The 20,156-nt window shown below is 44.8% G+C and overlaps 1 protein-coding gene across 3 annotated transcripts in view; it reads left to right on the top strand.

The window, feature by feature from the left end:
• Positions 1–20,156, top strand: part of LOC128699499 (Vesicular monoamine transporter) — a 176,856-nt gene that overhangs the window by 130,713 nt on the left and 25,987 nt on the right. For all 3 annotated transcript variants that reach the window (XM_070079702.1, XM_070079700.1, XM_070079701.1), the window contains one exon: positions 12,332–12,390. In XM_070079702.1, the coding sequence (XP_069935803.1) occupies positions 12,332–12,390 (59 nt within the window). The remainder of the gene's footprint in view (positions 1–12,331; positions 12,391–20,156) is intronic.

Below are 20,156 nucleotides of genomic sequence, written 5' to 3'. Positions count from 1 at the left end.
CAGGAGAATATAACACTGCAGTAAATTTGAGGTGATCAGTCCCTCAGTCTTAATTCACTGAAGATATTAGGAGTTGCACTGATGACTCCTGTGACTGGAGAGGCTAGACTGATCCTATGACTGGAGAGGCTAGACTGATCCTATGACTGGAGAGGCTAGACTGATCCTATGACTGGAGAGGCTAGACTGATCCTATGACTGGAGAGGCTAGACTGATCCTATAACTGGAGAGGCTAGACTGATCCTAAGACTGGAGAGTCAAGACTGATCATGAGATCATAAACGAGGCACCTGTAAGAGAATTTTTGCCGTAAGAACGACCTTGGCAACCATGAGAGATCCTCATGCACGGGACTGCCTATTGACTCTCCCTAATTTCTTCCCTGTAATAATGTTGGTAGAATTACCGACAATATGTAAAGTAAAAGGACACAAGTGCAACTAATGTGACATTTTATTGTGGGAACGTTTCGCTCTCCAGGAGCTCCTGGAGAGCGAAACGTTGCCACAATAAAATGTCACATTAGTTGCACTTGTGTCCTTTTACTTTACATAATTTCTTCCCTGACAAGCGTTTAGATACTCATTCCACTCACTAGTCTACACCACTGAAGAACACATGAGAATAAAACCTGTACCACTGACTAGTCAAACACAAGCGCGGAGGGAAGGGGGCCAAGAGAGCTATTTTCAAATGGTAATTTAACAAAAATCTGTGTCTGGGTTTCCCTTACATCTGCCTCAACACTTGCAATAATCCTGGACGATGATAATTCCTGAGTAATCGTCGGAATCCTCGAGTAATCTCCGGAATACCAGTGTAATCGCCTGAATCTTCATAATAATCGCCATAATTTGAGAGTAATCGCCATAATCTGAGAGTAACAATCGCCATAATCTGATAGTAATAATCGCCGTAATCTGAGAGTAATCACCATAACTCGCAAGCATTTCCTATAATCGGGAGCTTATCGTCTCCAGTTTCATTTTTCTATCTCTCTCTCTTTTTCTCTCTCTCTCCACTTTTCTCATATTGTCCTATTCCTGATATCCATGTTCTTAGGCGAAAGAATGGAAAGAAACAGAGAGAGAGAGAGAGAGAGAGAGAGAGAGAGAGAGAGAGAGAGAGAGAGAGACTAGGGTACAGAGGGAAGAAATTAAATGAAGAGAAGCACAAGCATTCACATTGTTCCACTTGGCAAGAGATACAATGGTTGTCTCTCACTACTGTCTCACTCACCACCACCAGTGTTTCACCACTGTCCACCACCAGTGTCCACCACTACCAGTGTCCACCACCAGTGTCCACCACCACCACCACTGCCCACCACTACCAGTGTCTCACCACCACCACTGCCCACCACTACCAGTGTCTCACCACCACCACTGTCCACCACTACCAGTGTCTCACCACCACCACTGCCCACCACTACCAGTGTCTCACCACCACCACTGCCCACCACTACCAGTGTCTCACCACCACCACCACTGCCCACCACTACCAGTGTCTCACCACCACCACCACCACTGCCCACCACTACCAGTGTCTCACCACCACCACCACCCCCACTGCCCACCACTACCAGTGTCTCACCACCACCACCACCACTGCCCACCACTACCAGTGTCTCACCACCACCACCACCACTGCCCACCACTACCAGTGTCTCACCACCACCACTGCCCACCACTACCAGTGTCTCACCACCACCACCACCACTACCAGTGTCTCACCACCACCACCACCACCACTACCAGTGTCTCACCACCACCACCACCACTACCAGTGTCTCATCACCACCACCACCACCACTACCAGTATCTCACCACCACCACCACCACTACCAGTGTCTCACCACAACCACCACCACCACTACCAGTGTCTCACCACCACTACCAGTGTCTCACCACCACCACCACCACCACTACCAGTGTCTCACCACCACCACCACTACCAGTGTCTCACCACCACCACCACCACTACCAGTGTCTCACCACCACCACCACTACCAGTGTCTCACCACCACCACCACCACTACCAGTGTCTCACCACCACCACCACCACCACTACCAGTGTCTCACCACCACCACCACCACCACCACTACCAGTGTCTCACCACCACCACCACCACCACTACCAGTGTCTCACCACCACCACCACCACCACTACCAGTGTCTCACCACCACCACCACCACCACTACCAGTGTCTCACCACCACCACCACCACCACTACCAGTGTCTCACCACCACCACCACCACCACCACTACCAGTGTCTCACCACCACCACCACCACCACTACCAGTGTCTCACCACCACCACCACCACCACTACCAGTGTCTCACCACCACCACCACCACCACTACCAGTGTCTCACCACCACCACCACCACCACCACTACCAGTGTCTCACCACCACCACCACCACCACTACCAGTGTCTCACCACCACCACCACCACCACTACCAGTGTCTCACCACCACCACCACCACCACTACCAGTGTCTCACCACCACCACCACCACCACTACCAGTGTCTCACCATCACCATCACCACCACCACCACCACTACTACCAGTGTCTCACCACCACCACCACCACCACTACCAGTGTCTCACCATCACCATCACCACCACCACCACCACCACTACCAGTGTCTCACCACCACCACCACCACCACTACCAGTGTCTCACCACCACCACCACCACTACCAGTGTCTCACCACCACCACCACCACCACTACCAGTGTCTCACCACCACCACCACCACCACCACTACCAGTGTCTCACCACCACCACCACCACCACCACTACCAGTGTCTCACCACCACCACCACCACCACCACTACCAGTGTCTCACCACCACCACCACCACCACCACCACTACCAGTGTCTCACCACCACCACCACCACCACCACCACCACTACCAGTGTCTCACCACCACCACCACCACCACCACCACTACCAGTGTCTCACCACCACCACCACCACCACCACCACTACCAGTGTCTCACCACCACCACCACCACCACCACCACTACCAGTGTCTCACCACCACCACCACCACCACCACCACTACCAGTGTCTCACCACCACCACCACCACCACCACCACTACCAGTGTCTCACCACCACCACCACCACCACCACCACCACTACCAGTGTCTCACCACCACCACCACTACCAGTGTCTCACCACCACCACCACCACCACCACCACTACCAGTGTCTCACCACCACCACATTATGTATCACGTGCTTGTAGAATATAGATGATAATTATTACTATTATTTATTATTATAAAGCAGTGTTAAATCAACTTAAATTAGACATGTAAGGCTAAAAAAAATATTTCTCACCTACCTAAACTTGGCTCACGAAAACGTAAAAATAAGAACAGAGTAAATTTTGCAATAAAAATGGAGCAGAGTACAATATTCAATGGCAAGTGGGGAAGGAGAGGAGATGGAAGAAGCAGTAGCTACGAGGGAAGGGGAGGAGGGAAAGATAAGAGGAAGGAGAGGTATGCAGGGGTAGAGAACAAGTAACAGCAACAGTATCTAGGGGTGAAGGGGAGAAAGGGAACAGAGTAAGGAACAGCAGTCAAGGGAAGGAAGATATAATAGTAGTAATAATAATACGAATAAGAATAACAAGAATGATAATAGTAATCATAATACTAATAATAATTATAATAATAATAATAATAATAATAATAATAATAATAATAATAATTATTATTATAATTATAATTATAATAATAATAATAATTAGTACTAGTAGTAGTAATAATAATAATAATAACAATAATAATATTTATTTCTACACGTATATGATACAACTTCTACAAGTGGGATTTAAAGAAGAGAAGCAAGGGAGTGAAGTTATAAAAAATTAGTTTTAAAATAGGGAGAGATGGAGGAAGAGCAGGGACTATCTAGGGGCAGGAGGAGGAGGAGGAGGAGGAAGAGGAGGATAAAGCAGGAACATTATCCAGGGATGGTGAAGGAGGGAAGGAGGGAAGTAGGAGGAGGAGGGCGTGGAATTAATGTCCGGACAACTGCGTCAGGAGGGCCGGAGATGTTGTTGAAAGGTCCCATTGTTGGCAGGAGAGATCTGCAGAAGTCCTCAGTGTAATGGAGAGGACCTCTCTGACTGTACCTTCACGACCTGTCCACCTACCATGATATATATCCCATGTACTACCATCATATATCCCATGTACTACCATCATCCACTACATGTACTACCATCATACATTGTATGTACTACCATCATACACCCCATGTACTACCATCATACACCCCATGTACTACCATCATATATCCCATGTACTACCATCATACACCCCATGTACTACCATCATATATCCCATGTACTACCATCATACACCCCATGTACTACCATCATCCACTACATGTACTACCATGATATATATTCCATGTACTACCATCATATATTGTATGTACTACCATCATACATTATATGTACTACCATCATACACCCCATGTACTACCATCATACATTGTACGTACTACCATCATACACCCCATGTACTACCATCATACATTGTACGTACTACCATCATACACCCCATGTACTACCATCATATATTGTATGTACTACCATCATACATTATATGTACTACCATCATACACCCCATGTACTACCATCATACATTGTACGTACTACCATCATACACCCCATGTACTACCATCATACATTGTACGTACTACCATCATACACCCCATGTACTACCATCATACATTGTACGTACTACCATCATACACCCCATGTACTACCATCATACATTGTACGTACTACCATCATACACCCCATGTACTACCATCATACACCCCATGTACTACCATCATACACCCCATGTACTACCATCATACACCCCATGTACTACCATCATACACCCCATGTACTACCATCATACACCCCATGTACTACCATCATATATCCCATGTACTACCATCATACATTGTATGTACTACCATCATATATTGTATGTACTACCATCATACATTGTATGTACTACCATCATATATTATATGTACTACCATCATACATTGTATGTACTACCATCATACACTGTATGTACTACCATCATACATTGTATGTACTACCATCATACATTGTATGTACTACCATCATACATTGTATGTACTACCATCATATATTGTATGTACTACCATCATACACTGTATGTACTACTATCATACACTGTATGTACTACCATCATACATTGTATGTACTACCATCATATATTGTATGTACTACCATCATACACTGTATGTACTACCATCATACATTATATGTACTACCATCATACATTATATGTACTACCATCATACATTATATGTACTACCATCATACATTATATGTACTACCATCATACATTATATGTACTACCATCATATATTGTATGTACTACCATCATACATTATATGTACTACCATCATACATTATATGTACTACCATCATATATTGTATGTACTACCATCATACATTATATGTACTACCATCATACACCCCATGTACTACCATCATACATTGTATGTACTACCATCATACACCCCATGTACTACCATCATACATTGTACGTACTACCATCATACATTGTATGTACTACCATCATACACCCCATGTACTACCATCATACATTGTACGTACTACCATCATACACCCCATGTACTACCATCATACACCCCATGTACTACCATCATACACCCCATGTACTACCATCATATATTGTATGTACTACCACCATCATACACCCCATGTACTACCATCATACACCCCATGTACTACCATCATCCACTACATGTACTACCATGATATACATCCCATGTACTACCATCATACACTGTATGTACTACCATCATACACCCCATGTACTACCATCATCCACTACATGTACTACCATGATATACATCCCATGTACTACCATCATACACCGCATGTACTACCATCATACACCCCATGCACTATCATCATCCACTACATGTACTACCATGATATGCACCCCATGTACTACCATCATGCACTACATGTACTACCATGATATACACCCCATGTATTACTATCATACACTACATGTACTACCATCATACACCCCATGTACTACCATGATACACCGCATGTACTACCATGATACACCCCGTGTATTACCATGATACACTCCATGTCCTACCATGATACACGTTACGTACCTCCATGATTCACTTCATTTACAACAATGATTTCACCTCATGTACAATCACGATTCACCTCACGTACCACCATGATTCACCTCATGTACCACCATGATTCACCTCAAGTATCACCATGATTCACCTCAAATACCACCATGATTCACCTCAAGTACCACCATGATTCACCTCAAGTACCACCATGATTCACCTCAAGTACCACCATGATTCACCTCAAATACCACCATGATTCACCTCAAGTACCACCATGATTCACCTCAAGTACCACCATGATTCACCTCAAGTACCACCATGATTCACCTCACGTACCACCATGATTCACCTCAAGTACCACCATGATTCACCTCATGTACCACCATGATTCACCTCACGTACCACCATGATTCACCTCAAGTACCACCATGATTCACCTCATGTACCACCATGATTCACCTCATGTACCACCATGATTCACCTCACGTACCACCATGATTCACCTCAAGTACCACCATGATTCACCTCAAGTACCACCATGATTCACCTCATGTACCACCATGATTCACCTCATGTACCACCATGATTCACCTCAAGTATCACCACGATTCACCTCACGTACCACCATGATTCACCTCAAGTACCACCATGATTCACCTCATGTACCACCATGATTCACCTCATGTACCACCATGATTCACCTCATGTACCACCATGATTCACCTCATGTACCACCATGATTCACCTCACGTACCACCATGATTCACCTCAAGTACCACCATGATTCACCTCAAGTACCACCATGATTCACCTCATGTACCACCATGATTCACCTCATGTACCACCATGATTCACCTCAAGTATCACCACGATTCACCTCACGTACCACCATGATTCACCTCAAGTACCACCATGATTCACCTCATGTACCACCATGATTCACCTCATGTACCACCATGATTCACCTCATGTACCACCATGATTCACCTCAAGTACCACCATGATTCACCTCAAGTACCACCATGATTCACCTTATGTACCACCATGATTCACCTCAAGTACCACCATGATTCACCTCATGTACCACCATGATTCACCTCAAGTACTACCATGATTCACCTCATGTACCACCATGATTCACCTCAAGTACCACCATGATTCACCTCAAGTACCACCATGATTCACCTTATGTACCACCATGATTCACCTCAAGTACCACCATGATTCACCTCATGTACCACCATGATTCACCTCAAGTACTACCATGATTCACCTCATGTACCACCATGATTCACCTCATGTACCACCATGATTCACCTCAAGTACCACCATGATTCACCTCAAGTACCACCATGATTCACCTCATGTACCACCATGATTCACCTCAAGTGCCACCATGATTCACCTCAAGTACCACCATGATTCACCTCATGTACCACCATGATTCACCTCATGTACCACCATGATTCACCTCAAGTACCACCATGATTCACCTCATGTACCACCATGATTCACCTCATGTACCACCATGATTCACCTCATGTACCACCATGATTCACCTCAAGTACCACCATGATTCACCTCATGTACCACCATGATCCATCTCAAGTACCACCATGATTCACCTCAAATACCACCATGATTCACCTCAAGTACCACCATGATTCACCTCATGTACCACCATGATCCATCTCAAGTACCACCATGATTCACCTCAAATACCACCATGATTCACCTCAAGTACCACCATGATTCACCTCATGTACCACCATGATCCATCTCAAGTACCACCATGATTCACCTCAAATACCACCATGATTCACCTCAAGTACCACCATGATTCACCTCATGTACCACCATGATCCATCTCAAGTACCACCATGATTCACCTCAAATACCACCATGATTCACCTCAAGTACCACCTTGATTCACCTCATGTACCACCATGATCCATCTCAAGTACCACCATGATTCACCTCAAATACCACCATGATTCACCTCAAGTACCACCATGATTCACCTCATGTACCACCATGATTCACCTCAAATACCACCATGATTCACCTCAAGTACCACCATGATTCACCTCAAGTACCACCATGATTCTCCTCATGTACCACCATGATTCACCTCATGTACCACCATGATTCACCTCATGTACCACCATGATTCACCTCAAGTACCACCATGATTCACCTCATGTACCACCATGATTCACCTCAAGTACCACCATGATTCACCTCATGTACCACCATGATCCACCTCACGTACCACCATGATTCACCTCAAATACCACCATGATTCACCTCAAGTACCACCATGATTCACCTCATGTACCACCATGATCCATCTCAAGTACCACCATGATTCACCTCAAATACCACCATGATTCACCTCAAGTACCACCATGATTCACCTCATGTACCACCATGATCCATCTCAAGTACCACCATGATTCACCTCAAATACCACCATGATTCACCTCAAGTACCACCATGATTCACCTCATGTACCACCATGATCCATCTCAAGTACCACCATGATTCACCTCAAATACCACCATGATTCACCTCAAGTACCACCATGATTCACCTCATGTACCACCATGATCCATCTCAAGTACCACCATGATTCACCTCAAATACCACCATGATTCACCTCAAGTACCACCATGATTCACCTCATGTACCACCATGATCCATCTCAAGTACCACCATGATTCACCTCAAATACCACCATGATTCACCTCAAGTACCACCATGATTCACCTCATGTACCACCATGATTCACCTCAAATACCACCATGATTCACCTCAAGTACCACCATGATTCACCTCAAGTACCACCATGATTCTCCTCATGTACCACCATGATTCACCTCATGTACCACCATGATTCACCTCATGTACCACCATGATTCACCTCAAATACCACCATGATTCACCTCAAGTACCACCATGATTCTCCTTATGGTGCCACATTCACATATGCAACAACCATAGACTGCAATATTATCCCTGTATTGCATACAAAAACATTTCGTGCAACATTTGGGAATCTTTATTCTGAAAACGTTTCGCCAGCCAGTGGCTTCTTCAGTCCAATACGGAGAAGAACGGCTCAAGAGTAGGAGTAGTTTGAGATGATCAGTTCCTCAGCTTGAGTATAACTTATGCCCTTGAGGGACTGACCGCCTCAAATTCTACTTCTCCAAGACTGATTTACTGATTACATCATATTCACCTCCCCACTACACCTGCTGTCTCTATATTTGACTGAAGAAGCCTGTGGTGTAGGCGAAACGTTTCAACAATAAAGATACCCAACTGAGATTTTCCTCTCATGTTTCGTCACACAGGACGACCTTGTGCTCAGTCTGAGCTGCAGACTGTAGACAATATATATATACATATATTTACATATATATATATATATATATATATATATATATATATATATATATATATATATATATATATATATATATATATATATATATATATATATATATATATGCAATAAGATCACAGTAAACAGGTGATTTCAAAATATGCAAAACAACCACTGTAAAAGAATATAGAAATTCCAAGCGCTTTCGTGACTACTCACATGATCAAGGAACAATGATTGTTCCTTGATAATGTGAGTAGTCACGAAAGCTCTTGTAATTTCTCTATTCTTTCACAGTGGCTGTTTTGCATATACATACATGCCTACATACATATATATATATATATATATATATATATATATATATATATATATATATATATATATATATATATATATATATATATGTCGTGCCGAATAGGCAGAACTTGCGATCTTCGCTTAAATAACAGCGCTCATCTTGCCATATAGGACAAGTGAAAATTTGTGTATGCAATAATTTCGCCAAAATCATTCTGAACCTAACGAAAAAAAATATATTTCACTGTGTTTGTTTAGTATTAAATTATTGTAAACAAATCTAAAATATATTTAATTGGGTTAGGCTAAAATAAATTGCTCTTGTTATAATAAGGTTAGGTAAGTTTTCTAAGTTCCTTTTGGTGCAAAATTATAATTTTTTACATTAACATTAATGAAAAAATATATCTTTAAACGTATAAGAGAAAATTTTAGAAAGGAGTTAATTTTAAATGAGTTCTTGCTAAATGACCAGTTTTACATATTCGGCAAGACATATATATATATATATATATATATATATATATATATATATATATATATATATATATATATATATATATATATATATATATATATATATATATATATATATATATATATATATTGTTAATGAACTGAACACATCGACTTCAGATTGAGGGACTGATTACCTGAAACTCCTGACCTTCAACAATTCTTCTCTGTATTGGACTGATGAAGGCACTGTGCAGCGAAACGTTTCCACAGTAAAGATACCCAAGTGTTGCACAAGTGTCTGAGTCATCACCCCGTCGGTTCTCTGAGCCACCTATGTACATTCCACTATAGGTTCTGTAGCTACGGCAGATGCAACGGTTTCTTTACAGAAGAATTGGAGTTATTATTACACAGGCTGTGAGAATATCGTCAAATATTCCACTATAGGCCTATTAGTTACTATAGCTTTAATTAAAGGGGAGGCAGAATGGAAGGGAAGAGAAGAGGGAAGGGAAATAAAGAGACTGGGAAATAGTGATGGTCTTCTGACCTGTCTTCTCCTGTCTCCTGACCTGTCTTCCGCCTGGTTTTTCCTGTCTTCTGACCTGTCTTCTCCTGTCTCCTGACCTGTCTTCCGTCTGGTTTTTCCTGTCTTCTGACCTGTCATCTGCTGTCTCCTGACCTGTGTTCCGTCTGGTTTCTCCTGTCTTCTGCTGTCTCCTGACCTGACTTCTTTCTGTCTCCTAACCTATCTTTTCCTGTCTCCTGACCTGTGTTCCGTCTGGTTTCTCCTGTCTGCTGACCTGTCTTCTGCTGTCTCCTGACCTGACTTCTTTCTGTCTCCTAACCTGTCTTCTCCTGTCTCCTGACCTGTCTCCTGATCTGTCTTCTCCTGTCTCCTGACCTGTGTTCCGTCTGGTTTCTCCTGTCTTCTGACCTGTCTTCTGCTGCCTCCTGACCTGACTTCCTTCTGTCTCCTAACCTGTCTTCTCCTGTCTCCTGACCTGTGTTCCGTCTGGTTTCTCCTGTCTTCTGACCTGTCTTCTCCTGTCTCCTGACCTGTCTTCCGCCTGTCCCCATCACTTCTCCACCTCATCTATTTTCCGAATTCCTGGTAATTTTCTGGCAACTGTCGTGACCTGACAATGGCTCAGGAGGGATCGAAACGTTCCCTCAAGTTCTCTCTCCAAACACTGAAAGAGTTTCGAACACTACTATTATTACAATCACGAGGGCTCCGCTAAACCCATAGGGGCCCTGAAGCCCTTGGTGGGGTGGATATGATTCGATTCACGGGAATGTCAGGTTCAATTCCTTGGATCAAAAGCTTCTTAAGGAGTCTCCCTAGAAAAAAAAGTATATAAAAAATTATGAATATTTTTGTTTTGTTTTATATAAGTGATTTATATACATGTACTAAGGCACAGTTGGTTTATGTAAGTGGTTTATATACATGTACTAAGGCACAGTTGGTTTATGTAAGTGGTTTATATACATGTACTAAGGCACAGTTGGTTTATGTAAGTGGTTTATATACATGTACTAAGGCACAGTTGGTTTATGTAAGTGGTTTATATACATGTACTAAGGCACAGTTGGTTTATGTAAGTGGTTTATATACATGTACTAAGGCACAGTTGGTTTATGTAAGTGGTTTATATACATATACTAAGGCACAGTTGGTTTATGTAAGTGGTTTATATACATGTACTAAGGCACAGTTGGTTTATGTAAGTGGTTTATATACATGTACTAAGGCACAGTTGGTTTATGTAAGTGGTTTATATACATGTACTAAGGCACAGTTGGTTTATGTAAGTGGTTTATATACATGTACTAAGGTACAGTTGTTTTATGTATGTGGTTTATGTACATGTACTAAGGTACAGTTGTTTTATGTATGTGGTTTATGTACATGTACTAAGGTACAGTTGTTTTATGTACAAATGCTGGGTAACTAATGGAATTGTCTCTGGTTTTATTTTTTTGCAGGATCGGCTACAGTATCCCGATGTTTGCAGGGTTTGTCATCATGTTCATCTCCACTCTGAGTAAGTACTCTCTCTCTCTCTCTCTCTCTCTCTCTCTCTCTCTCTCTCTATACTTTTATTCCTATTTTGTATCTGTATCCCACTATGTATGTATTTTTAGCATCAGCTACACACATTCCTCATACATAAATCTCACTCTTACCTCTCTCACACTCTCACTCTAGCATCCCTCACACAATCTCACTCTCATTCTCCCTCTCTCTCTCTCTCATTACCACACACACATATCCACTATTATTCACTATAACCACACATCTTTAATTTCAAGTGAACACACACGCAAGGGAGATATGATCACGACGTACAAGATAGTGAACTTGGTAGGGTGGACAGACTGTTTAAAAGGAATAGATAGAAGTTGATGGGGGAAAACAGGTCAAGGGGAATGACCTGGGCGAGGAAGCAGTGGAGGCAGATTCCATACACAGCTTTAAGAAGAGGTGATCCGAGGGACAAAAAGGGCATTGTATTGTGTGCCAGAGAAGCAATATTTTTTTTACCCTCCCTAGTTTCCCCCCATCTATCCTCCCCTCTGAAGCCAATCAAATATCCCTCCATCTAACCAGTTTCCCCTTGACGTCTCTTCCCCTCTAAAACCACTCAAAATATACCTAACTCACCCACACTCCCACCTACTCCTCACCTACCTCCCCTCCCCCACACACCCACCTCCCACCTCCCCTCCCACACACTCCCACCTACTCCCTCCCCACACTCCCACTCCCTCCCCCACACTCCCTACCTCCCACACCACCTACCTCCCTCCCCCTCCCCACACACTCCCTCTCCCCACACTCCCACCCTCCCCTCCCTCCCACACACACTCCCACCTACTCCCTCCCCCACACACTCCCACCTACTCCCTCCCACACACACTCCCACCTACTCCCTCCCCCACACACTCCCACCTACTCCCTCCCCCACACACTCCCACCTACTCCCTCCCCCACACCCCACCTCTCCCTCCCACACCACCCTACCTCCCACCTACTCCCCTCCCCACATCCCCACCTACTCCCCTCCCCACCTCCCACCTACTCCCCTCCCCCACACCCACTCCCACCCTCCCCCACACTCCCTCCCTCCCACACTCCCACCCTACCTCCTCCCCACACTCCCACCTACTCCCTCCCCACACACACTCCCACCTACCCTCCCTCCCCAGACATCCTCACACCCTCCCTCCCCAACACTCATGTTCCCACCCCCACCTCCCACCTTTGTTTTTCCCAAGAGCCTCCCCCAAGGAACCAAATACCCTCCACACACCTGGCACTTTACTCCCCTCTTCTCCCTTTTCCCCTAACTGTATAACCCACACTCCCACTTTAGCTCCCCTTCCCCATTTTACTCCCCTCAACCCCCCCTGCCCACCTTCAAACAACACTAACCTAACATCCTCTCAACCACACTCCCACCTATCCCTCCCACACTACCACTTCCCTCCCCAACACACTGACCTAGTCCCCCATGGCACTTGACCTGAAGGAAGACTCCCACCTGGACTTGTCCCAAGGAACTCACACAGGGATGGTCACACCCTCTCAATGGAAGTGTTATCGGAATTGTTGTTTTTCCCGGAAGATAAGGGAAGAAATTGATGGCAATTTAGTGGGTCTTCTCTTTTTCCCCAACTGGTATTGCCCTACAACGGGTTTAAGCTCTTATTTTATAATTGTTAAAAATGGTAATAATGGGTATTGGTACTAGCATTAATGATAGTGGGATGGATTGTGAAGGAAGTGGGATGGATTGTGAAGGAAGTGGGATGGATTGTGAAGGAAGTGGGATGGATTGTGAAGGAAGTGGGATGGATTGTGAAGGAAGTGGGATGGATTGTGAAGGAAGTGGGATGGATTGTGAAGGAAGTGGGATGGATTGTGAAGGAAGTGGGATGGATTCTGAAGGAAGTGGGATGGACTGTGAAGGAAGTGAGACAGATAGTGAAGGACCTGCCTAGTATGGGCCAACAAGCCTCCTGCAGTGTTCCGCCTCTCCAAAGTTCTTATAATAATATTAACAATAACTGGCGAGCAGGTCATTAGAAATTCTTTTCCTTATTAATTGAAGTTAATTAATTTATCAATGAATAAAAAACATATTTTGTGTGTGTGTGTGTGTGTGTGTGTGTGTGTGTGTGTGTGTGTGTGTGTGTGTGTGTGTGTGTGTGTGTGTGTGTGTGCGTGCGTGAGTGCGAGCGTGTGAGTGTACATATACTGCACCACACAATTCACAACCCTCACTTTTAGTTTTATTTTGACCCCAAAACAGAAATAAAACTACGAATTTCCCCACTGTACAATAAACAAAAAAAATCAGCCAAAAATTTCGTAAAAAAAAAGTCACCCATCTCGCGAACACCATCTGTAAACAAGGAAAAAAATCCGTATCCCCTTACTAAACATGATCCTTTAATGGACAGGATCCACGCCCTTCCCTTCATCCTTTGTCCCTTCCAAACCTTATAAACTTTCATTTGTTCTCTTGTAGAAGGATTCCTAGTTTTTTTTATGGTAGAAGGCAGGGGATGATTTGAACCTGTTGTCGAAGCGGCTTTCTAGAGAATGGTTGGGGGCTAAGTCATGGTAAAATCATGGCAGCCGATGGTTTTTCAGTAGTGTGTGAGTGGCTATTCAGATACGGGAAATCATGACCCGAAATATTTTTCCATACCAGGGAAATCTTAGAAGGATTTTCTACTATGCCTATAGAGTATTTTGGGACGCATATTCTTTCAAGCCCGAAACCTTGAATCCAGATCCCAAGACAGCGGCAGCTCAAGCTTATATTGTGACAACGTTTCGCTTCGTGTAGAGCTTTATCAAGCTCTTCCCACAGGGCGAAATGTGGTTTATAAAAGCCTGAGCTGTAGCTGTACATTTCGTTTACAGCCAGGAGCTGTTGTATTGAGCAGGGTAAATGGTTGACAGTGTCTGGAAAGGGGTCCCGAGGGGTCAACGCCCCCTCTACCCGGTCCCAGAACTGGTCTCTGGGGGAATCAAGATGGATAGTTACCCCTTAGAACCATGCTCACTAACTCTCAGGATAGGTAATACGTACCTAATCTTAGAATCATGGTAGGTAACTCTTAGAATGATAAGTAGCTGCTCTAAAATCATGGTAGGAAGCTCTTAGAATGATAGGTAGTTGCTCTTATAATCATGGTAAATAGGGCTCTTATAATCATGGTAAATACGGCTCTTAGAATCATGGTAAATAGGGCTCTTATAATCATGGTAAATACGGCTCTTAGAATCATGGTAAATAGGGCTCTTATAATCATGGTAAATAGGGCTCTTAGAATCATGGTAAACAGCTCTTAGAATCATGGTAAGTAGTATTCCTTAGAATGATAAGTAGCTGTTCTTAGAATCATGGTAGGTAGGGGCTCTTAGTGTCATGGTAGGCAGGGGGTTTTAGAATCATGGTAGGTAGCTCTTAGAATGATTGATAAATAGCTTCTCTTAGAATCATGGTAGAAAGGGTCCTTAGGATTATGATAAACAGGTCTTAGAATCTGAGAGAGAGAGAGAGAGAGAGAGAGAGAGAGAGAGAGAGAGAGAGAGAGAGAGAGAGAGAGAGAGAGAGAGAGAGAGAGAGAGAGAGAGAGAGAGAGAGAGAGAGAGAGAGAGAGAGAGAGAGAGAGAGAGAGAGAGAGAGAGCAGCATGGTGACAAAGGCTCCCCGACTCTTGGTATGCTATGGTAAGGTCAGGGATGTTAGGCAACGTTCGAAGTGTCATGGAAGAAATCACAATAAAACGCGTAATTGCAAATATGAAAAAAAACAACTGAGCGGTTTCATGTGTTTACATGCATATCTTTAAATATCTGAAGATGTGTGTGCAAGCACATGAAAGCGCTCAGGTTTTATTTCCTATTTCCATTGTGGTATTTTTTCTTAGTGTCATATTCGAGGAGAGTCACACACTGGCCACGACAAATTTTTTTTGATGGAAATCTTAGAATCTCGTGCAATGCAAATGGGTTTGATAGAAAACTATCAGGGAGAGAGGAAGAGAGGAAGAGAAAGAGAAAGAGAAAGAGAAAGAGAAAGAGAGAGAGAGAGAGAGAGAGAGAGAGAGAGAGAGAGAGAGAGAGAGAGAGAGAGAGAGAGAGAGAGAGAGTTCATTTCATAACATAAGAGGTGTTTAGCTTTTGTTTTTTTCCTCAGTGACTGATCATTTTCGTCGTCTATCCTCTATAATCTCTTCTCTACTCTCTCTCCTCTTTCTCTCTCTCTCTCTCTTCCTGACTCTCCCCGGCTCCTTGATTTAATGGGTGGATGGTGGATGTGAGAAAATACAAGTAATTAAGTTAAGAGCAGAGGTGCGTTTTCCAGTTGAAGAGAACTGCAGTAACTCTGGGCCAGCAAGTGCTTCCCTTGTCTTGGTGTTTGGTGCAAGTGACTTACACTCTCTATCTCTCTCTCTCGTGGGTGAGTGTCCCTCTAAATGAGGAGGTTCTTGGCTTTAAGAAGTGTACTGTCACCCTTCACAGGAGGATACCTTGGTCCTCCTCAGAGAGAATACCTTGGCCCTCCACACAGTGGCGAGGGGGGGGGGTATACCATTATTGATGGGGCGACCAGCTCCTCCATCTGCTACACTCAGAAAGCCAATTTCCTTCTGAGTGGCAGCTTCTCTCTCTCTCCTTTATATAATGGCGATACCAGTCTACCCCCTCCCTCCCCCATTTCCCTCTTTCATCCTTCAGCCCCCTTCTCCATCTCCCCTCTCTTTCTCCTTCTCCTTCTCACCTCCATCTCCACCCTCACCCAGTCTTTCTCTCTACGTTTCCCCCTAGTCATCTCTGTTCTTCCTCTCTATCCTCTCATCATCTACCTACTTAGGGTATATGATTTATTGATGTATATTCCACATCAAAATGTATTTTTGCAACAGGAAACACCATTTTTTCTGATTTAATATATTAATTATCACTTGCCTTACATCCACTTAACCACTCTCCTATTCACTTACACTAACTACTTTTATGTCCACTTAAAGTATATTTCTATTCACTTACACTATGATCAAAAAGACGCAAATTCCTGCCTACAATTGGTAATAGAGAGAAGAATTTTGATACATCCAAAATTAACACAAGGATCATAATCTTGTTTCTAAACACAGGAGTGTTGACAAGTCAGTTAAATATGCAGATGGCAAAACATTTCCACTGCTTACACCAAAGTTATCTCCGGAGAATGACTATCTACTCTCTCCAGGACTAATATTATCTAGATCGAGGCAAGGACAGCATAGCTGTCACGAAAGTATGAGTGTAAATACTGACGTCTTCTCGAGGTCTAGATGTGAATCGACTTTTGACTTGGTGGTGGGGAGGAAGGAACGTGGTTCGTTGAAACTAATTTGGTGATGGGGAAGAAGGAACGTGGTTCGTTGAAACTAATTTGGTGATGGGGACGAAGGAACGTGGCTCGTTGAAACTAATTTGGTGATGGGGAAGAAGGAACGTGGCTCGCTGAAACTAACTTGGTGATGGGGAAGAAGGAACGTGGCTCGCTGAAACTAACTTGGTGATGGGGAAGAAGGAACGTGGCTCGCTGAAACTAACTTGGTGATGGGGAAGAAGGAACGTGGCTCGCTGAAACTAACTTGGTGATGGGGAAGAAGGAACGTGGCTCGCTGAAACTAACTTGGTGATGGGGAAGAAGGAACGTGGCTCGCTGAAACTAACTTGGTGATGGGGAAGAAGGAACGTGGCTCGCTGAAACTAACTTGGTGATGGGGAGGAAGGAACGTGGCTCGTTGAAAATAACTTGGTGATGGGGAGGAAAGAACGTGGCTCGCTGAAACTAACTTGGTGATGGGGAGGAAGGAACGTGGCTCGTTGAAACTAACTTGGTGATGGGGAGGAAGGAACGTGGCTCTTTGAAACCAACTTGGTGATTAGGAGGAAGGAACGTGGCTCGTTGAAACTAACCTAGTCATGGTGAAAGGGAAGGCACTTGGTTCACTGAGACTAACACCGTATCACAGCCTCACACACCTAAGTGCCGAGAAACACCTGACTCACACATCTTGCTAATTAATAATGAGCTGAGGGGTAACTAGGGATGGTAGTGGATAGAGGAGGGAGAGAGGGAGGGAGGGAGGGAGGGAAAGAGGGAAGGAGGGAAGGAGGGAAGGAATGGGAGAAGCTAGTAACAATTAATGTCATTCGGGCAAGTGGTTCGGCGAAGCATGCTAAAAGCTTGTATCGTCGAGACGGGGGGCGGATCTCCCAGCTGCCCTCATTTAAATGACACCAGCTACCACAACTTCATATTTTTTAAACCCCCTCCCCCACAGGACTGCCAGTACTGTCTTCTCCTTGGCACTGTCAGTACTGTCTTCTCCCCGGTACTGCCAGTACTGTCTTCTTCTTGGCACTGTCAGTACTGTCTTCTCCTTGGCACTGTCAGTACTGTCTTCTCCCCGGTACTGCCAGTACTGTCTTCTCCCCGGCACTGTCAGTACTGTCTTCTCCCCGGCACTGCCAGTACTGTCTTCTCCCCAGCACTGTCAGTACTGTCTTCTCCCCGGTACTGCCAGTACTGTCTTCTCCCCGGCACTGTCAGTACTGTCTTCTCCCCGGCACTGCCAGTACTGTCTTCTCCCCAGCACTGTCAGTACTGTCTTCTCCCCGGCACTGCCAGTACTGTCTTCTCCCCGGCATTGTCAGTACTGTCTTCTCCCAGGCACTGTCAGTACTGTCTTCTCCCCGGCACTGTCAGTACTGTCTTCTCCTCGGCACTGTCAGTACTGTCTTCTCCTCGGCACTGTCAGTACTGTCTTCTCCCCGGCACTGTCAGTACTGTCTTCTCCCCGGCACTGTCAGTACTGTCTTCTCCCCGGTACTGCCAGTACTGTCTTCTCCCCGGCACTGTCAGTACTGTCTTCTCCCCGGCACTGCCAGTACTGTCTTCTCCCCAGCACTGTCAGTACTGTCTTCTCCCCGGCACTGCCAGTACTGTCTTCTCACCGGCACTGTCAGTACTGTCTTCTCCCCGGCACTGTCAGTACTGTCTTCTCCCCGGCACTGCCAGTACTGTCTTCTCCCCGGCACTGTCAGTACTATCTTCTCCTCGGCACTGCCAGTACTGTCTTCTCCCCGGCACTGTCAGTACTGTCTTCTCCCCGGCACTGCCAGTACTGTCTTCTCCCCGGCATTGTCAGTACTGTCTTCTCCCAGGCACTGTCAGTACTGTCTTCTCCCCGGCACTGTCAGTACTGTCTTCTCCCCGGCACTGTCAGTACTGACTTTTCCCCGGCACTGTCAGTACTGTCTTCTCCCCGGCACTGTCAGTACTGTCTTCTCCCCGGCACTGTCAGTACTGTCTTCTCCCCGGCACTGTCAGTACTGTCTTCTATACGGCACTGCCAGTATTGTCTTCTCCCCGGCACTGTCAGTACTGTCTTCTCCCCGGCACTGTCAGTACTGTCTTCTCCCCGGCACTGTCAGTACTGTCTTCTCCCCGGCACTGTCAGTACTGTCTTCTCCTCGGCACTGCCAGTACTGTCTACTCCCCGGCACTGTCAGTACTGTCTTCTCCCCGGCATTGTCAGTACTGTCTTCTCCCAGGCACTGTCAGTACTGTCTTCTCCCCGGCACTGTCAGTACTGTCTTCTCCCCGGCACTGTCAGTACTGTCTTCTCCTCGGCACTGTCAGTACTGTCTTCTCCCCGGCACTGTCAGTACTGTCTTCTCCCCGGCACTGTCAGTACTGTCTTCTCCCCGGCACTGTCAGTACTGTCTTCTC

Source organism: Cherax quadricarinatus, unplaced genomic scaffold (assembly GCF_038502225.1).
Source record: "Cherax quadricarinatus isolate ZL_2023a unplaced genomic scaffold, ASM3850222v1 Contig4, whole genome shotgun sequence".
Taxonomy (NCBI): domain Eukaryota; kingdom Metazoa; phylum Arthropoda; class Malacostraca; order Decapoda; family Parastacidae; genus Cherax; species Cherax quadricarinatus.
Note: the sequence above shows the minus strand (reverse complement) of the source record. Positions and strands in the feature narration are given on the sequence as shown.